The sequence below is a fragment of the Bufo gargarizans genome, chromosome 2 (assembly GCF_014858855.1).
Source record: "Bufo gargarizans isolate SCDJY-AF-19 chromosome 2, ASM1485885v1, whole genome shotgun sequence".
Lineage (NCBI taxonomy): Eukaryota > Metazoa > Chordata > Amphibia > Anura > Bufonidae > Bufo > Bufo gargarizans.
The window spans coordinates 344,292,567-344,307,087 of NC_058081.1; the positions used below are offsets into that span (position 1 = coordinate 344,292,567).

At 40.6% G+C, this 14,521-nt stretch overlaps 1 protein-coding gene across 1 annotated transcript in view; it reads left to right on the forward strand.

Moving 5' to 3' along the window:
• ANO4 (anoctamin 4) overlaps positions 1–14,521 on the forward strand; it is a 426,239-nt gene that overhangs the window by 232,362 nt on the left and 179,356 nt on the right. The window contains exons 5-7 of the mRNA XM_044277391.1: positions 1,506–1,642; positions 6,475–6,639; positions 12,165–12,265. Of these exons, the coding sequence (XP_044133326.1) occupies positions 1,506–1,642; positions 6,475–6,639; positions 12,165–12,265 (403 nt within the window). The remainder of the gene's footprint in view (positions 1–1,505; positions 1,643–6,474; positions 6,640–12,164; positions 12,266–14,521) is intronic.

Genomic DNA, 14,521 nt, shown 5'->3' on the forward strand with positions numbered 1-14,521 from the left:
GTACAACAAGAGATAAGTGGAAAATAAGAAGGTTTTATTGAAGAGCAAGCCGTAAGCAAAGTCCGAACGGATGGCTAAACCGAAGCAGGGTCTTGCGGAGACAGAGGTCAGGAACCAGAAGGGTAGTCAGACGAAGCCAGGAACAGGAACCAACGGGGTAGTCAGACGAAGCCGGAATCAGGAACCAACGGGGTAGTCAGACGAAGCCGGAATCAGGAACCAACGGGGTAGTCAGACGAAGCCGGAATCAGGAACCAACGGGGTAGTCAGACGAGGCCAGGATCAGGAACCAGAAGCAGCAGCAGTCTTGGAAGCATGTGAACACAGGAGGACCAAGCAAGGAACTGAAGCCACAGACCTCCTATATATATGAGCTGGGCATCCAGCTCCTCCCAGTGGGAAGGAGGAGCCGCAGGGTGGGAGGCTACAAGAAAACCCAGAAACCAAGATGGCCGCCAGCACATGTCAAACGAAGGGAACAGCAAGGAGGTAAGACCATGACAGATCGCCTGTTTAGAGACTTTGCTATGTTTAGGAGATATAAATATAGTGACAGAATCAAGTTCCATCCCCTTAGCTGAGCTGGAAACAGTTTGTGGACTGCAAAACACTTACAGTCATGTGAATAGGCCTTTATACTGTATTACACATGCACTTCATACAGTGTATTACCCTCTACATGCGCCCCTTATACAGTATAATGCCCCGTACATGTACTTCTCATACAGTATAAATGATACTATATGAGAGGCACATGTAGCGGTCATTATACTGTATTATATACCACTCATACTGTATAATACCCCCTCATACTGTATAATGCACCTTCTATGCCCCCACATGGGGTATACTTACCTAGCCCACATTCCCACAATAAATGGGGCAAATCTCTTTGCAGATCTGACCCAGTCTGTATGGTAGATAGGTGCAGCAGTCATAATGACTTCATTTCTTCACACTTGCCTGTGTCAGACCACTGGTCACTGAGTAATTGGTGAACACGTAGATGTCATTGAAATAGGGGGCAGAAGGGGACCCTCCTGCACTTTTGGGCTCAATGCAGTTGTGTAGTGGCCACTGTATCATGCAAATGAACTATTTCCTACAAGAATGGTGCAGTGGACCAGGAGACATCATTTACATGTAAAGAAAAGGTGGTTCTTCATCATTACAGTAAAGAGGTATTTGCAGTAAAGCAGAGTCATAAGACTGGAAAGGTAGAGCTCAGTATTAATGAGAATGTATTTTTATTGACTTGACAATTTAACCTGCAAAATACATTCTACAAATAAGCACAGGTCATTAGTGTAATAGAAGTATTGATTTACAAGACCCAGTGTGCAGTACATGACCAAGTGCTGTATCTGCTAATATGATTTAAAGACCTACAATTGGTCTGAGAACAAGGGCTAATGTTCTTTCTGTATGAGGGTATGGGGGGGTTGACAATTTCTATTATGTTATACTGTATGTATATAATACAATAGCTGTGCATTACTTTCTAGGTGTTAAAGATATAAATATATTCTTTGATGACTTAGAAGCTGCAAACAGTCCCTCCAAAGATGATGACTCCCTGCTGCATGCTGCTAATTTGACAAGTATGTCAGATGAAGTAAGCAGATTAGATGCGGAAGGAAAGGTAAGACATTTTTTAATAAAATTATTTTAAATAGCTGTTATAAAAGGTCAGAGACACACATGGATGTGAGAGAATACAGTGTGTTTACAGGCTTGAGGATCTGGCACATCAGTACATTACACAGGGCAACTTCAAAGAACAGCTCTTATTCTGGAGGACCTGGCACATCAGTACATTAAACTGGTCATCCACAAAGAGCATAAACTGGTCATCCACAAAGAGCAGCTCCTATTCTGGAGGTCCATTAAACTTGTCATCCACAAAGAGCAGCTCCTATTCTGGAGGTCCATTAAACTGGTCATCCACGAAGAGCAGCTCCTATTCTGGATATCCCGGCAGATCAGTACATTACATGGGGCAGCTACAAAGAGCAGGTCTTATTCTGGGGGATCTGGCACATCAGTGCATTACAAGTGGCAGCTACAAAGAGCAGCTCTTATTCTGGGGCCCAGCATGTCAGTACATTACATGGGGAAGCTACAAAGAGTAGGTCTAATTCTGGAGGACCTGACAAATCAGTACATTACATGGGGAAACTACAAAGGGAAACTCTTATTCTGGAGGACCTGGCACATCAGTACATTACCCAGGGCAGCATAAAGAGCAGCTCCTATTCTGGAGGTCCATTAAACTGGTCATCCACAAAAAGCAGCTCCTATTCTGGAGGTCCATTAAACTGGTCATCCACAAAGAGCAGCTCCTATTCTGGATATCCCGGCAGATCAGTACATTACATGGGGCAGCTACAAAGAGCAGGTCTTATTCTGGGGCCAAGCATGTCAGTACATTACATGGGGAAGCTACAAAGAGTAGGTCTTATTCTGGAGGACCCGGCAAATCAGTACATTACATGGGGAAGCTACAAAGGGAAACTCTTAATCTGGAGGACCTGGCACATCAGTACATTACCCAGGGCAGCATAAAGAGCAGCTCTTATTCTGGAGGACCTGGTACATCAGTACATTAAACAGGGCAGCACAAAGAGCAGCTCTTATTCTGGAGCACCCGGCGCATGAGTACATTACATGGTGCAGCTACAAAGAGCAGCTGTCATTCTGGAGGACTTAACACATCAGTACATTGCACAAACAGCCCATTGATTCTAAGGAAAAATGTGTAATGTTTTGCTGCTTAGGTGTCATGCCCTGCTCTGACTATGTGCGGAGGTCGGCCAGAATAGCAGCATGTGTTTAGTATTTTGTTTTGGAACCGTGCTGGATCCGCCTCCCATCAGGTGCACTGGGTGGGGTCATTAGTTTAAATAGCACTCCATCCCAGTGCTCTGAGCGGGTGATAGAAATCATTCTGGCCTTGGAAGCAAGGAAGGAAGATTGTCTGTTCCAGCTCTGCAGAGATAAGTGTGGTTTCAGTTTTTTGTTGTTTGCTTTCTTTGTTGTGTTGGTGTCATCTCTCCCATCCAGGTTCTGTGCAAGCAGGCTGCTCCTATTCCCCTTTTCCACCATCTCAGGGAATCTAGGGTGTTTTAGCCCAGGCACGAGGATACTTCATTCCTACCATCTAGGTCTGAATGTGGGCTGAACAGAGCAGGGAGAGAAGTCAGGGATTTGCTAGGAGGTGACCCTTTCCCCTGCTTCTCGCCTAGAGCCTGGTTTGCGGGTTTATCTGTATGTCTGTTATCCCGTCCGGCGTGACATTAGGTCCAGCATAGTTTATATTTGATGCTGGAGTCTAGGCAGTGTTATATCATCAATTTTTAATAGTAACTTTGCTAGGACCACATAGTATGCGTAGCAGGCAAATTATAGGGTTGTCCTGTCTTTACTACTGATGGCCGATCCTTGGGATAGGCCATCACTACCTGATCAGCTGGGGTCCTACACCCCACAGCCTGGCCAATCAGCTGTTCGTTTGTAGCTCCATTGCTGGAAGTCAGTGCTGGAACTATAGAGCTCTGTTAACTTTGTAGTGAAAGCCATCACTTAATGATGGCTAGTCAACCCTTTTAAAATATCTGTTAAAGTTGTGGGCGAACGAGTGCATAGGTTTCTTAGAGTTGGGGTCCAGCAGTGGAGATAGTTTGAGGCTCTTACTACCGCATCACTGGATCCCAACTCTGAAACACCCCTCACTACACTGGGAGTAAGATGTAAACGGACAACAGTAAATAGAGCAGGAAGTTACCACAAGAAGTCCAGAGATGGTGGAAGGTAACCAGGCACTGAGGAAGGGCAGGCTTGAAAGAGCACATGCTGTGATTCCCTATCAACCAGTAAAAGAGAGCAGTGAGCAGCATTTTTCTTTTTCTTTATGGCACTGGCACGAACGCCCATGTGAAACAAATAATGCCCATTAAGAAACACTGTTCTGAAGAGCTGGTCTTCTCAAAGAAAATTGCAATGTATACATTGTATATGATTTGACTGAAATCTGTTGTGAGAAATCTGGCCTTGATAAAGGGGTGTCTTCTCAGTGGTGGTCATTTGAAGAGATTTCACTATACTTACTAAAACATACATATCAGGAGAGCTACAGATCTTCTTTAACTTGTGCTCAATATTTTATTAAAGGGGTTCTCAGAGAGTTAAAAATATTGATGATCAGCTGTTGGAAAGGGCCGTGGTGAGCGCTGCATCCACTTCCTTGGCCAGTGACATCACCTCCATCGGTCATATGGCCTTTCTGCAGCTCAGTGCCATTCAAAATAACTGCAATAACAAGCAAAACCTTGATACAATGTATGGCTCTGTGCTTGGTATACAGTGAAGAGGCTGCTGTGCTTGTCCTAACTCAATGACCCATTCAAACAGTTGATCAGTGAAGGCACCAGGATTCTGACCCCAATGATCAGATATTGATGTCTTATCCCGTGGAGAGGTCATCAGTATTTAACACTAGGAAAATCCCTTTAAAATGCACTCATTCACTTAGCACTCTCCTGAATGATAAGGTCTAGCAGAGTTTACACTGTACCTGTCATGCATCGGTATCATAATACTCTTCATTCGCATCTTTGCAATATTTTCTAGGAAGCTTACAAGTTACCCTAAGGCTGTATTAACAGTACATTGTCAAGAATGAGATATGTTCAAGGCAGGAACCTTTAGAGCTGTTTCATTTTAGCTCTTTCGGAGGCGAGTAAAGTGACACATCCACAACGTGATCCTTCCTTTACCAACCATTATAAGAAAACCTGAGGTACACAGTGATCTTTTTGCTGGCTTCCTCAGACTCTGCTCATTATATTCACATCACTTTGAGCTTCAGCATTTTTTTTCGCAGTTATTTTAAAGAATCTGCCAGCTTAAACTTTTTGTTGAACATTTTAAAGGTATTGAACAGATGAAAAGTGCAAATACTTTCAGAAAGGTGAACTTTGAAGCACATTGAAGATCTATTGTACATTAGATATTGGTCAGGTCATGCTGTAAGAAGATCCTTAGCTGTTGTATGTGATACGTTTACTTATATGTCCAGGGCTGTTGAGTCAGACACTGATATTGAAGTGGATGGAAATTTCTATTGAAAATCAAAGCAGTATTATGTCAGCCATATTATAACAAGTCTCATAAACCGTGGTTGTGTAACATATTGTTCAGTTAAAGAGAACCTGTCATCAATGAAAATGCTGTGAAATCTGCATGTTATGGAGCAGGAGGAGCTGAGCAGATTAATATATAGTTGTATAGGAAAATATTCAATTACATTTTTAATCTACTTATTTTAAACCACTGCTTTTTCTATGCTGAGGAGTCATGTGGGCGATCCTACTTACTGATGGACATTAACGTTTGAGTGCTCTCCTTACTCACCAAGCACAGTGCCGTACATTGTATAATGGCTGTGCTTGGTATCTTGCTCAGCCCTATTCACTTCAATGGGGCTGAGTGTGATACCAACCACAGCCGCTATACAATGTATGGCACTGTGCTTGGTAAGCTGTGAGAAGGAGATGGCACTCAAACTGCTGATCGGCAGGGGTTCTTGGTGTCTGATCCCCACGATCAGATACTGATGACCTATACTAATGACAGGATAGGTCATCAGTATCAAAATCTCACATAGCCCCTTATTAAAGGAATTCTGTTATAAACTATTTTTCACTGTACAGACAGTTTAACTTCATTAGTTACTCTTTCTCCCATTCCTCCTTTATTAGTTTTTTTATTTTTGCAAATTTACTTAATTTGCAGTTTTCTCCTATCCCCCATGCTGGAATCCTACTTTTTGGTTTGTCATGTGTTTGCTGTCCTTTCATGCCTTAGGCAGTTATATGTGTCCTTATCTCAGCAGTACATGTGACACTAACCACGGCCCCCATTCTTACCAGTAACGCTTTTTACAAAACTCCAATGCTGGACATAACCAACAGCAACTGAATATCAAAAACAGTTTTTCCACAGGGTGCAATGGTAGGCTAACAATTTTAGAATACGGCAGTTTTAAATGGTGGTATTTTGGAAATTGATGTAACAGATATCTGTTGGATGGGATACGTTTATACACAACCCTTTAAGACGATAGAGGCTGACATCCTTTGCCATTTGCTGTTGACTCAGAATAGCTATCTTTATTGTTTAAAAATTTTCCTCCAAATAAATATGGCCCAGGAGAACAAGAATTTATTCATAAAGTTGACTGAATAGTTTAAAACTTTGTAAAAAAATGTTGGGCTCACCATGATGTTGGAGAGTGATGACTACTAAAATTTTACAGAAACTTTCTTCATGTGGCATCTTTGAACTCAGGATATGACTTGTGTTTTACTAACCATCCAGAATACCTTAATCAGTATATTGCATATCCTAACTTTAACATTTTAAATGACAAAATAAAACACTGTCTTCAGATCATTCATTCTGGTTCTTTTTCAGATTCCCAGCTTTCCAGAGAAGAACAGGACAAGTGGGCTGTTTTTAACGGATGGGAAATGTCGTATTGACTACATACTGGTCTACAGAAAATCAAGCCCCCACTCAGAGAAAAGAGAGATTTTTGAGAGGAATATTAGGGCAGAAGGATTGCAGATGGAGAAAGAGGTAACTTTGGTGTAATCCATGTTAATTATTTATAGCTTTATTCTTAATGATATCATTCCGGATGACCTCTTTTATGTTTGTGAATACCTGTATCTATAGGGAGCGCAGATATTATGGTCGCAGCTAGTTCCTGGAGCCGGAAGGGGCCAAAAAGATTTCTGCCCCAGACCAATACTATAAATGATGCCAGATAGTCAGTGGCTCTGTTGCAGATTTTGCATTAAGGCCCAGGAGCTTCAAGTAACACTTTTGATGAATTGTATCAGAAAATCAAATTTTAAATGGGTTGTCCAAGATTTTTACATTGTGTCCTGCAAGTAAATTTGTTCTTCAAAAATAAAAATAGAAAAAGGATTGCGCTGCAGGAGAAGAATCTTCTCTGTATATTTCAGTTCTCTTTGTTTTAACTTCGAAAAAAGTCTTCAACTAATGGGACCACATGCACACATCAAATCTCAACAGTGGTATGGAAACCTGTAATGTGATGAAAAAACGCACTATGGTGTAGTGAGCTCCAAACACCTATTCGCGCCTTGTGAATAAGGTATACTCACAAAACTCCACTTGTGAACGCGTGGATAGGGTCTTAATGATGTCTTCTATCGAAACTCTGTAGCAAAGAAGAGCACTATGGTGTAGTATGTTACAACACCTAACACGCCTTGTGAACAAATTATACTCACAAGACTCCACTTGTAAAGCGCGAGGATAGAGATCTCATTGGTGTCTTCTAAAAAGGGCTCAGTCGATGAAGCAAGCATAAGTCTGGAGCCGTCAGTTCAGGCGATCTTAATCCAAAAACCGGTCTAACAGGTCAGAAGCCGCTTAAACAGGATAACACCGGACTCCTACTTCCAAGGATCTCAAAGGAAGGAGGTCGCAAGAATGGTGAAGTACGTACCAATAAGTCAGATACAATCTGTACAGATTGTTTTTAATACGTTTTATACCTGTACTTTTGTGAGTATATTAAAAAAATGTTATCTGACTTATTGGTACGTACTTCACCATGTGGTCCCATTAGTTGAAGACTTTTTTCGAAGTTAAAACAAAGAGAACTGAAATATACAGAGAAGATTATTCTCCTGCAGCGCAATCCTTTTTCTATTTTTATATTTGGCTGACTTTTTTACCCACATTGTCTTTGGATTTGCAGCGCTCGAGGGGACAAGTATCTTACACAGAGACTCTATTTTTCTCTTGAAATTTGTTCCTCAGATGTTTTTGTATGAGGAGAAAATTTGCTAAAGTCTCATCTGTTTTGCTGGTATTGGAATATACTGTGAATTTACTGTAGCTCTTGCAAATACACAACAGCAAATCCACAGCGTATCCATGCTGTGCATTCATACATTTCTTAAAGCTATCGATATAAATTAACATCACGTTGCTTTCAATACTTTACTCATTGAACTTCCATAACAGATTGTTATGTATTGTATTGAAAAGGAATCATGATAAAAATGATTAAGACTGAAACACATTGGAATCAGTCTGAATCTCATAGAAATCAACAGGCTCCACCATTAGGGTCCTTCCTTACACAACTGAATTTAGCTTTTACATTTCTTTTTACCAAAAAGGCAGAAAAAGTGCAAAGCTTTTTTTGCCACTTGGGTATTTTTTGTGGCTCTTTACTGACCTTTTTTTTTGCAAACAGTTCATCTTACCAAGAGGGCTTTCTTCATGGCGTTTTTCCTTATAGAAGCAAGAAAGACAAAAAACACCACCTAATGGATAAAAACACCATATATTTTATATTGCCCATAGACTTTTAGCTAACATGTGGAGCTGGCATTTTTACTGCAAAAAAGTTCCAAACATGTAGGTGCAAAAATAAACAATGCAAAAGTGCAGAAAAATACCACCAAAAAAAATGGTGTATGACAGCACCTTAATCTTTTTGCAGATATTTCTGGTGCAGATCTGATGTCTGTTTTATAACAGAAAATAATACAGTTGTTACATTGTAATAAAAGTGTGTTATTCTGAGCTATACAACACTATTAATAAAAATAGCTTAAATGAATGACATCGATTACATAGCAGGAGAATATGTCTAAGCACTGTTATTAATAAATCTGCCCCACATGAAATATAGGATCACTTTAGCTTCGGCTCGCTTTGTGAGAAGCTGTGTATCAGATAATGACTTGTCACTTTACTGATTTAGCCGGCAAGCACAATGTGCATATCATGTCTTATATGTTCTGCGCTGTCAGTTTGGTACATGAATGTTATCTAAGAAGTGTTTTAATAGGAGATGATCTTTGAATAGAAAAACGAAAAAGGAAAATCCAGCATCCCATGAAATAAAATGCTTTAGGGCACTTTCACGCGCTGTGAGGATCCGGCAGGCAGTTCTGTTGCTGGAACTGCCTGCCGGATTCTGGAAATCCGTATGCAAACAGATATCATTTGTAGATGGATCCAGATGCGGATCCGTCTGACAAATGCATTGAAATTCCGGATACTCTCCGGTGTCATCTGGAAAAACGGATCCGGTATTTATTTTCTTGCATTTTTAAATGTCTGCACATGCGCAGACCGGGAGACCGGGTCCAGTTTTCCGGAACACTTGGTACCGGATCCGGCATTAATATATTTTTTTATAGAAATTATGCCGGATCCGGCATTCCGGCTGTATTTTATCTGGCCAAATACTGTAAGAGGGACTGAACGGAAGACATCCTGATGCATACTGAATGGATTGCTTTCCATTCAGAATGCATTAGGATAAAACTGAAGCGTTTTTTTCCGGTTTTGAGCCGCTGTGACGGAACTCAGTACTGGAAAAGACTAACGCTAGTGTGAAAGTACCCTTAGACTTTATTAGAAATCCTTATAAAATCCGTAAGTGACAAGAAGGGACTATTGGTTACGCATTTCAGGCCTCTCTATGACCTTAGTCATAGCTTATAAATACTTCTATAAACCAATTTAAAATACATACACAGACATATACAATTGAAATCGTTACATCATAATGTTGACACATTAACCCTCTACAGCCAACTAGAGAGAACATAAAGCAACAGGAATTTATAATGAAAAATAAAGTCTTGACGCCTGTTCATACCTTTTGGTACACACGTGTTCAGAATAAAAATCCAAAATGCTTTCCTGCTCATGAGCTTGCAGCAATGATGAGATAAGAGAAGAATACATTCCACCTAGTGATGAACAACTCGATTCCTAAAAATCGAGTGAATTTTCACTTTTTTAGGAGTGTCCCCGCAGCTCACTACGCTCTCTGACGGCTGATTAATATGGCCAAACATCTCGCACAGCCTTACGTGCATGTGCATTTACTGCGAGTGATCGGCCTATGCATTATGATATTTAAGCAAATCGATTCAATGAATTTGCAAGCATGCATGCATGAATTTTACAACGCGTGTACAATCTCTGATTCATTTGACTAGTCAGATCATTTCTTTCTTATTATTATAATTATAATTATTATTATTTATTATTAAAGTGCCATTCATTCCATAGCGCTGTACATATGAGAAGAGGTATGCATACAGTACATAATACAGACAATTGCACTAATCATAAACAAGACAAGTTACAAACTGGTACAGAAGGAGAGAGGGCCCTGCCCGTGAGGGCTTACAATCTACATGGTATGGGAGAAGGACACGGTAGGTGAGGGTAAAGCTAGCTGGTCATGGCGGTATAGAGGCAGCAGGGTCACTGGTTGTAGGCTTGTCTGAAGAGGTGGGTTTTCAGGTTTCTTTTGAAGGATTCCACTGTAGGTGAGAGTCTGATATGTTGGGGTATCGAGTTCCAGAGTATGGGGGATGTGTGGGAGAAATCTTGGAGGCGATTGTGGGAAGATGTGATAAGAGGAGAGGAGAGAAGGAGGTCTTGTGAGGATCGGAGAGTGCGTGTGGGGATGTATCGGGAAAGTAGCTCAGAAATGTAGGGAGGGGACAGGTTATGGACGGCCTTGTATGTGTTTGTTAGTACTTTGAAGTGAATTTGCTGGGCAATGGGGAGCCAGTGAAGGGACTGGCAGAGGGGAGAGGCAGAGGAGTAATAGGGTGAGAGGTGGATTAGTTGGGCAGCGGAGTTGAGGATAGATTGGAGGGGTGCGAGAGTGCTAGATGGAAGGCCACAGAGGAGAGTGTTGCAGTAGTATAGGCGGGAGATGATGAGGGCATGTACAAGCATTTTCGCAGATTCAATGTTAAGGAAAGCGCAGATGCGGGAGATGTTTTTGAGTTGGAGGAGGCAGGTGGTGGAAAGGGCTTGGATGTGTGGTCGGAAGGAAAGGGCAGAATCCAAGGTCACTCCAATGCAGCGGACTTGGCCGGGGATAGTGTGCAGCCATTGATCGTGATAGATAGGTATGTTGGGGGGGATTGAGCAAGATGGGGGAAAGATGATGAATTCTTTTTTATCCATGTTAAGTTTTAGAAAGCGAAAGGCGAAGAAGGATGATATAGAAGATAGACATTGTGGGATTCTTGATAGTAAGGTGGTGATGTCTGGACCAGAGAGGTAGATTTGTATGTCGTCAGCATAAGAGTGATACTGAAAGCCATGGGACTCTATGAGCTGTCTCAGGCCAAAAGTGTAGATAGAGAAGAGCAGGGGTCCTAGGACAGAGCCTTGTGGGATACCAACAGAGAGGGAATGAGACGAGGAGGTGGTGTGGGAGTGGGAGACACAAAATGTCTATTCTGTGAGGTATGACGTGGCATTCTTTGTGCACTGCTACTCACAGTAACAACACATGCACGAGATTATCGTTCCACCAACTGCAAACATTTTCTAATAGCAGTAGCAGCCAACATATTGCATGCACCACACATGATCAAATAAACCACAAAGTTTGGGGGTCATTTACGAACAGATATACACCACTTTTTGGCATATATCTGTTGCAGATTGTGGCACAGTGGTTATTTGCGGCTCACTCTGTGACTTTTCCCCCTTTTTCGACAATCACAGCAGGTCTATAAAAGGAGGTGTGGCATGGACGTGGAAAAGGGGGGCTGGCCCCTCTCATTTATCATTTTCTATGTCTCTTTTAGACGTAGAAAATTGTCTAAATCTATGACAGCAAGGAAGCTGGCTTAGATTTAGACAAGTGTAAAGTCTGCCTAAATTATATAGAGGCTGGCACCTCTACATAACTTAGGCAGATGTACCGCCAGCACACAAGGGGCGAAGACCAGAGTCTAAATTACCCGTCTTCATAAATGTCCCACTTTGTGTTAGAGGTAATTTATTTTACAAAGTTTTAAGATTTATTAGTAATCACGGATTGGGATGACAAGACAACTCAACAACATGTGGATAATCTTTGAATACACACAAAATACAAGCTGATATATGTACAGTAATATAAATGTAACCATAAAAATATGGGTTTAAATAAAGCATGATAAGATACAAATATGGATTTGTGTTTAATATAGCAGAAGTGCAATGACTAATGTAGCAGAAAAAATCATTTTCATGTATTTTGGGGACTTCACGCATTCATAATTCCTGCTGTTGTCTCATTACAGTCATCTATAACCAACAGCGACATCATGTTTGTAAAACTTCACGCACCATGGGAGGTTCTAGGAAGATATGCTGAGCTTATGAATGTTAGGATGCCATTCAGGTAGGTACCCATAAGTACATGTTGTAACATTGTGAGTCAATGACCTTCTCAGTAGACGGAGATTGTCAGACATGAAAGAATCAGACAGCTTGGCTGTTTAGAAGATGCACGTTCAGCAAGTTTTGCTTTGGTTAAATACATCTAACTTGTGAAGATAAAGATGCTTGCCCTCATTGCATTTTCTGGATGTGTTCCCAGAACAGACCTCTCTAGTTTTCAGAAATTGCACGTCTAGCTGGAAAGTCTCACAGTAAAATTGCCACATCATTGTCCATAGTCTGCTATTAATTAATGGCCTGCTATGGTATTAAACATCCAATTGTTATTAAAGGTTATCCCATAATGTAAAAAATGAAATCCAGTATCATATAACACAGGACAGCCTCTTTTTAACAAACTTAGAACGAGCTCAGTACCTCACATGGATTCAGATATCTGTCCATTCATTGCTGTAATTACTGTGCTAGATTTATTTCAAGATGGCAGCTCAGGGTGTGTGTCCTTTCTGCTGCAGCTGGTGGCAGTCGAAGGATGGAACTGTGCATGTATGTTAAACTCAGTGAGCTGGAGAATTTAGAAAAAGAGCAAATGGCAGATGGTGATATACATTTTATTGAATAGCTCAATGGCTATACTAAATTTTTAATTACATGCAATTAGAAAAGTATTCAGATACAGGTGCTGGTTGTAAAAATTTAGAATATTCTTCGTGGGATAACCCCTTTAAGTGTGCATATTGTAAATCTGAAAGTAGATTTTTCTTTACATTGGTAGAATATACACATCTATGCTGAGACCAGAAAGCATATATGGTGACAGGGCACAAAATAGATTGACCAAGGGTGAACACTGTCTTGTAAAATAAAAATTAATATACAGTTTATCTCCCAGACCAGCAAATAAGTAAAAACATAGGTCCATTCCCTAAAAAATGTAATTGTTTTAGGAGATGAAATGATGTCCATGATCTCTCTGTAGTAACTCTATAGTATACTTTGTAGCATCCTCGTAATTACTGTATGTTATATTCTTGCTCTGACATGAATTTCCCCATGCATTTAGATGAAAAACCAGCAGTGAATAAAACAGAAAATTGCCAGGAGCAGTCTCTCTGCCTCGGTCTATCTCTCACAGCCCATTCACTTTTTCTTTACCCTCCCCTCTCCATAGACATATATCTATATGAATATAATCTAATCTAATCCTTTAATGAGCAGGCAACCTGTCTGGATATGAACAGCTCTGTCGCTTCCCTAGTCCGCTGCTGCTCTCCACTGCCTGGTCTCTCTCTACATAGGTCACTGCTGTGGCCAGTGATAAGTTGTGTCAAGGGGGACCAGTAAGTAGACACCTGTGAAGGACCCAGAAAGCATCAGAATGAGAATGGAGGGGATTGATGAGGAGAGCGTGACTTTTTAAAAATGTCTTAAAGCATTTTAAGTCTTCAAAAATTATATTGTACTGGTTGGAAACCCCTTTAAAGTGAGCTCACTTTTTATTCTTGAAAACCATAAATAAGAAACAAGATATCAGAAAGAAGAAGTCATCTGGATAGTAGGCTGCTTAAGATTTCCTGTTCTATTTTGTACTGTTTATAACTACACAAAACCATGAAGTAGTTCTTCACTTGCTGAGGTGAGTTCAGGGAAAAGGAGTAGATTGCTTTAGAGGTTTCGGACTAGGGGTGTCAATTGCTTAATAGTTGCAGTTGTCATCATGCTAAAGTCGGATAATGAACTAGCATCCTGACTATCAGCAGCAGGCTGCACGTCTTATCCACAAACACATAGTCATGCTTCTAGAGGAATCTTTAAATGGCTCACTAGAGGTTACTGAGGACAAGTACACATAAATTATGTATACATAATTTATAATTCATGTCGTAGTTTATTGGAAAGCTACAGTAAAGAAGTATTAGCAGATTTACATGAAAAGCATTGCAGCATTGAGCCAATCTTATATGCTACATGCGCCATAATATTATATTGTGGGATGAGCACAAAAGCCTTGAATCAGAAACCTGCTCATCTAGATGAATGTACTGTGCATTCCTGATTATTTCTTAAAGGTAACCCGTCACCATAAAATCCTGTGCAATCTGCAGGCAGCGTCCTATAGAGCAGGAGGAACTGAGAAAGTTGAGATATATAGCTAAATAGGAAGAGAATCAGTAAAAGGTGTAATTTAAACACCTATATATTTCTTGATATATTTTTCTAATTACAAATAATAAATATACCATAACAATTTTATTAG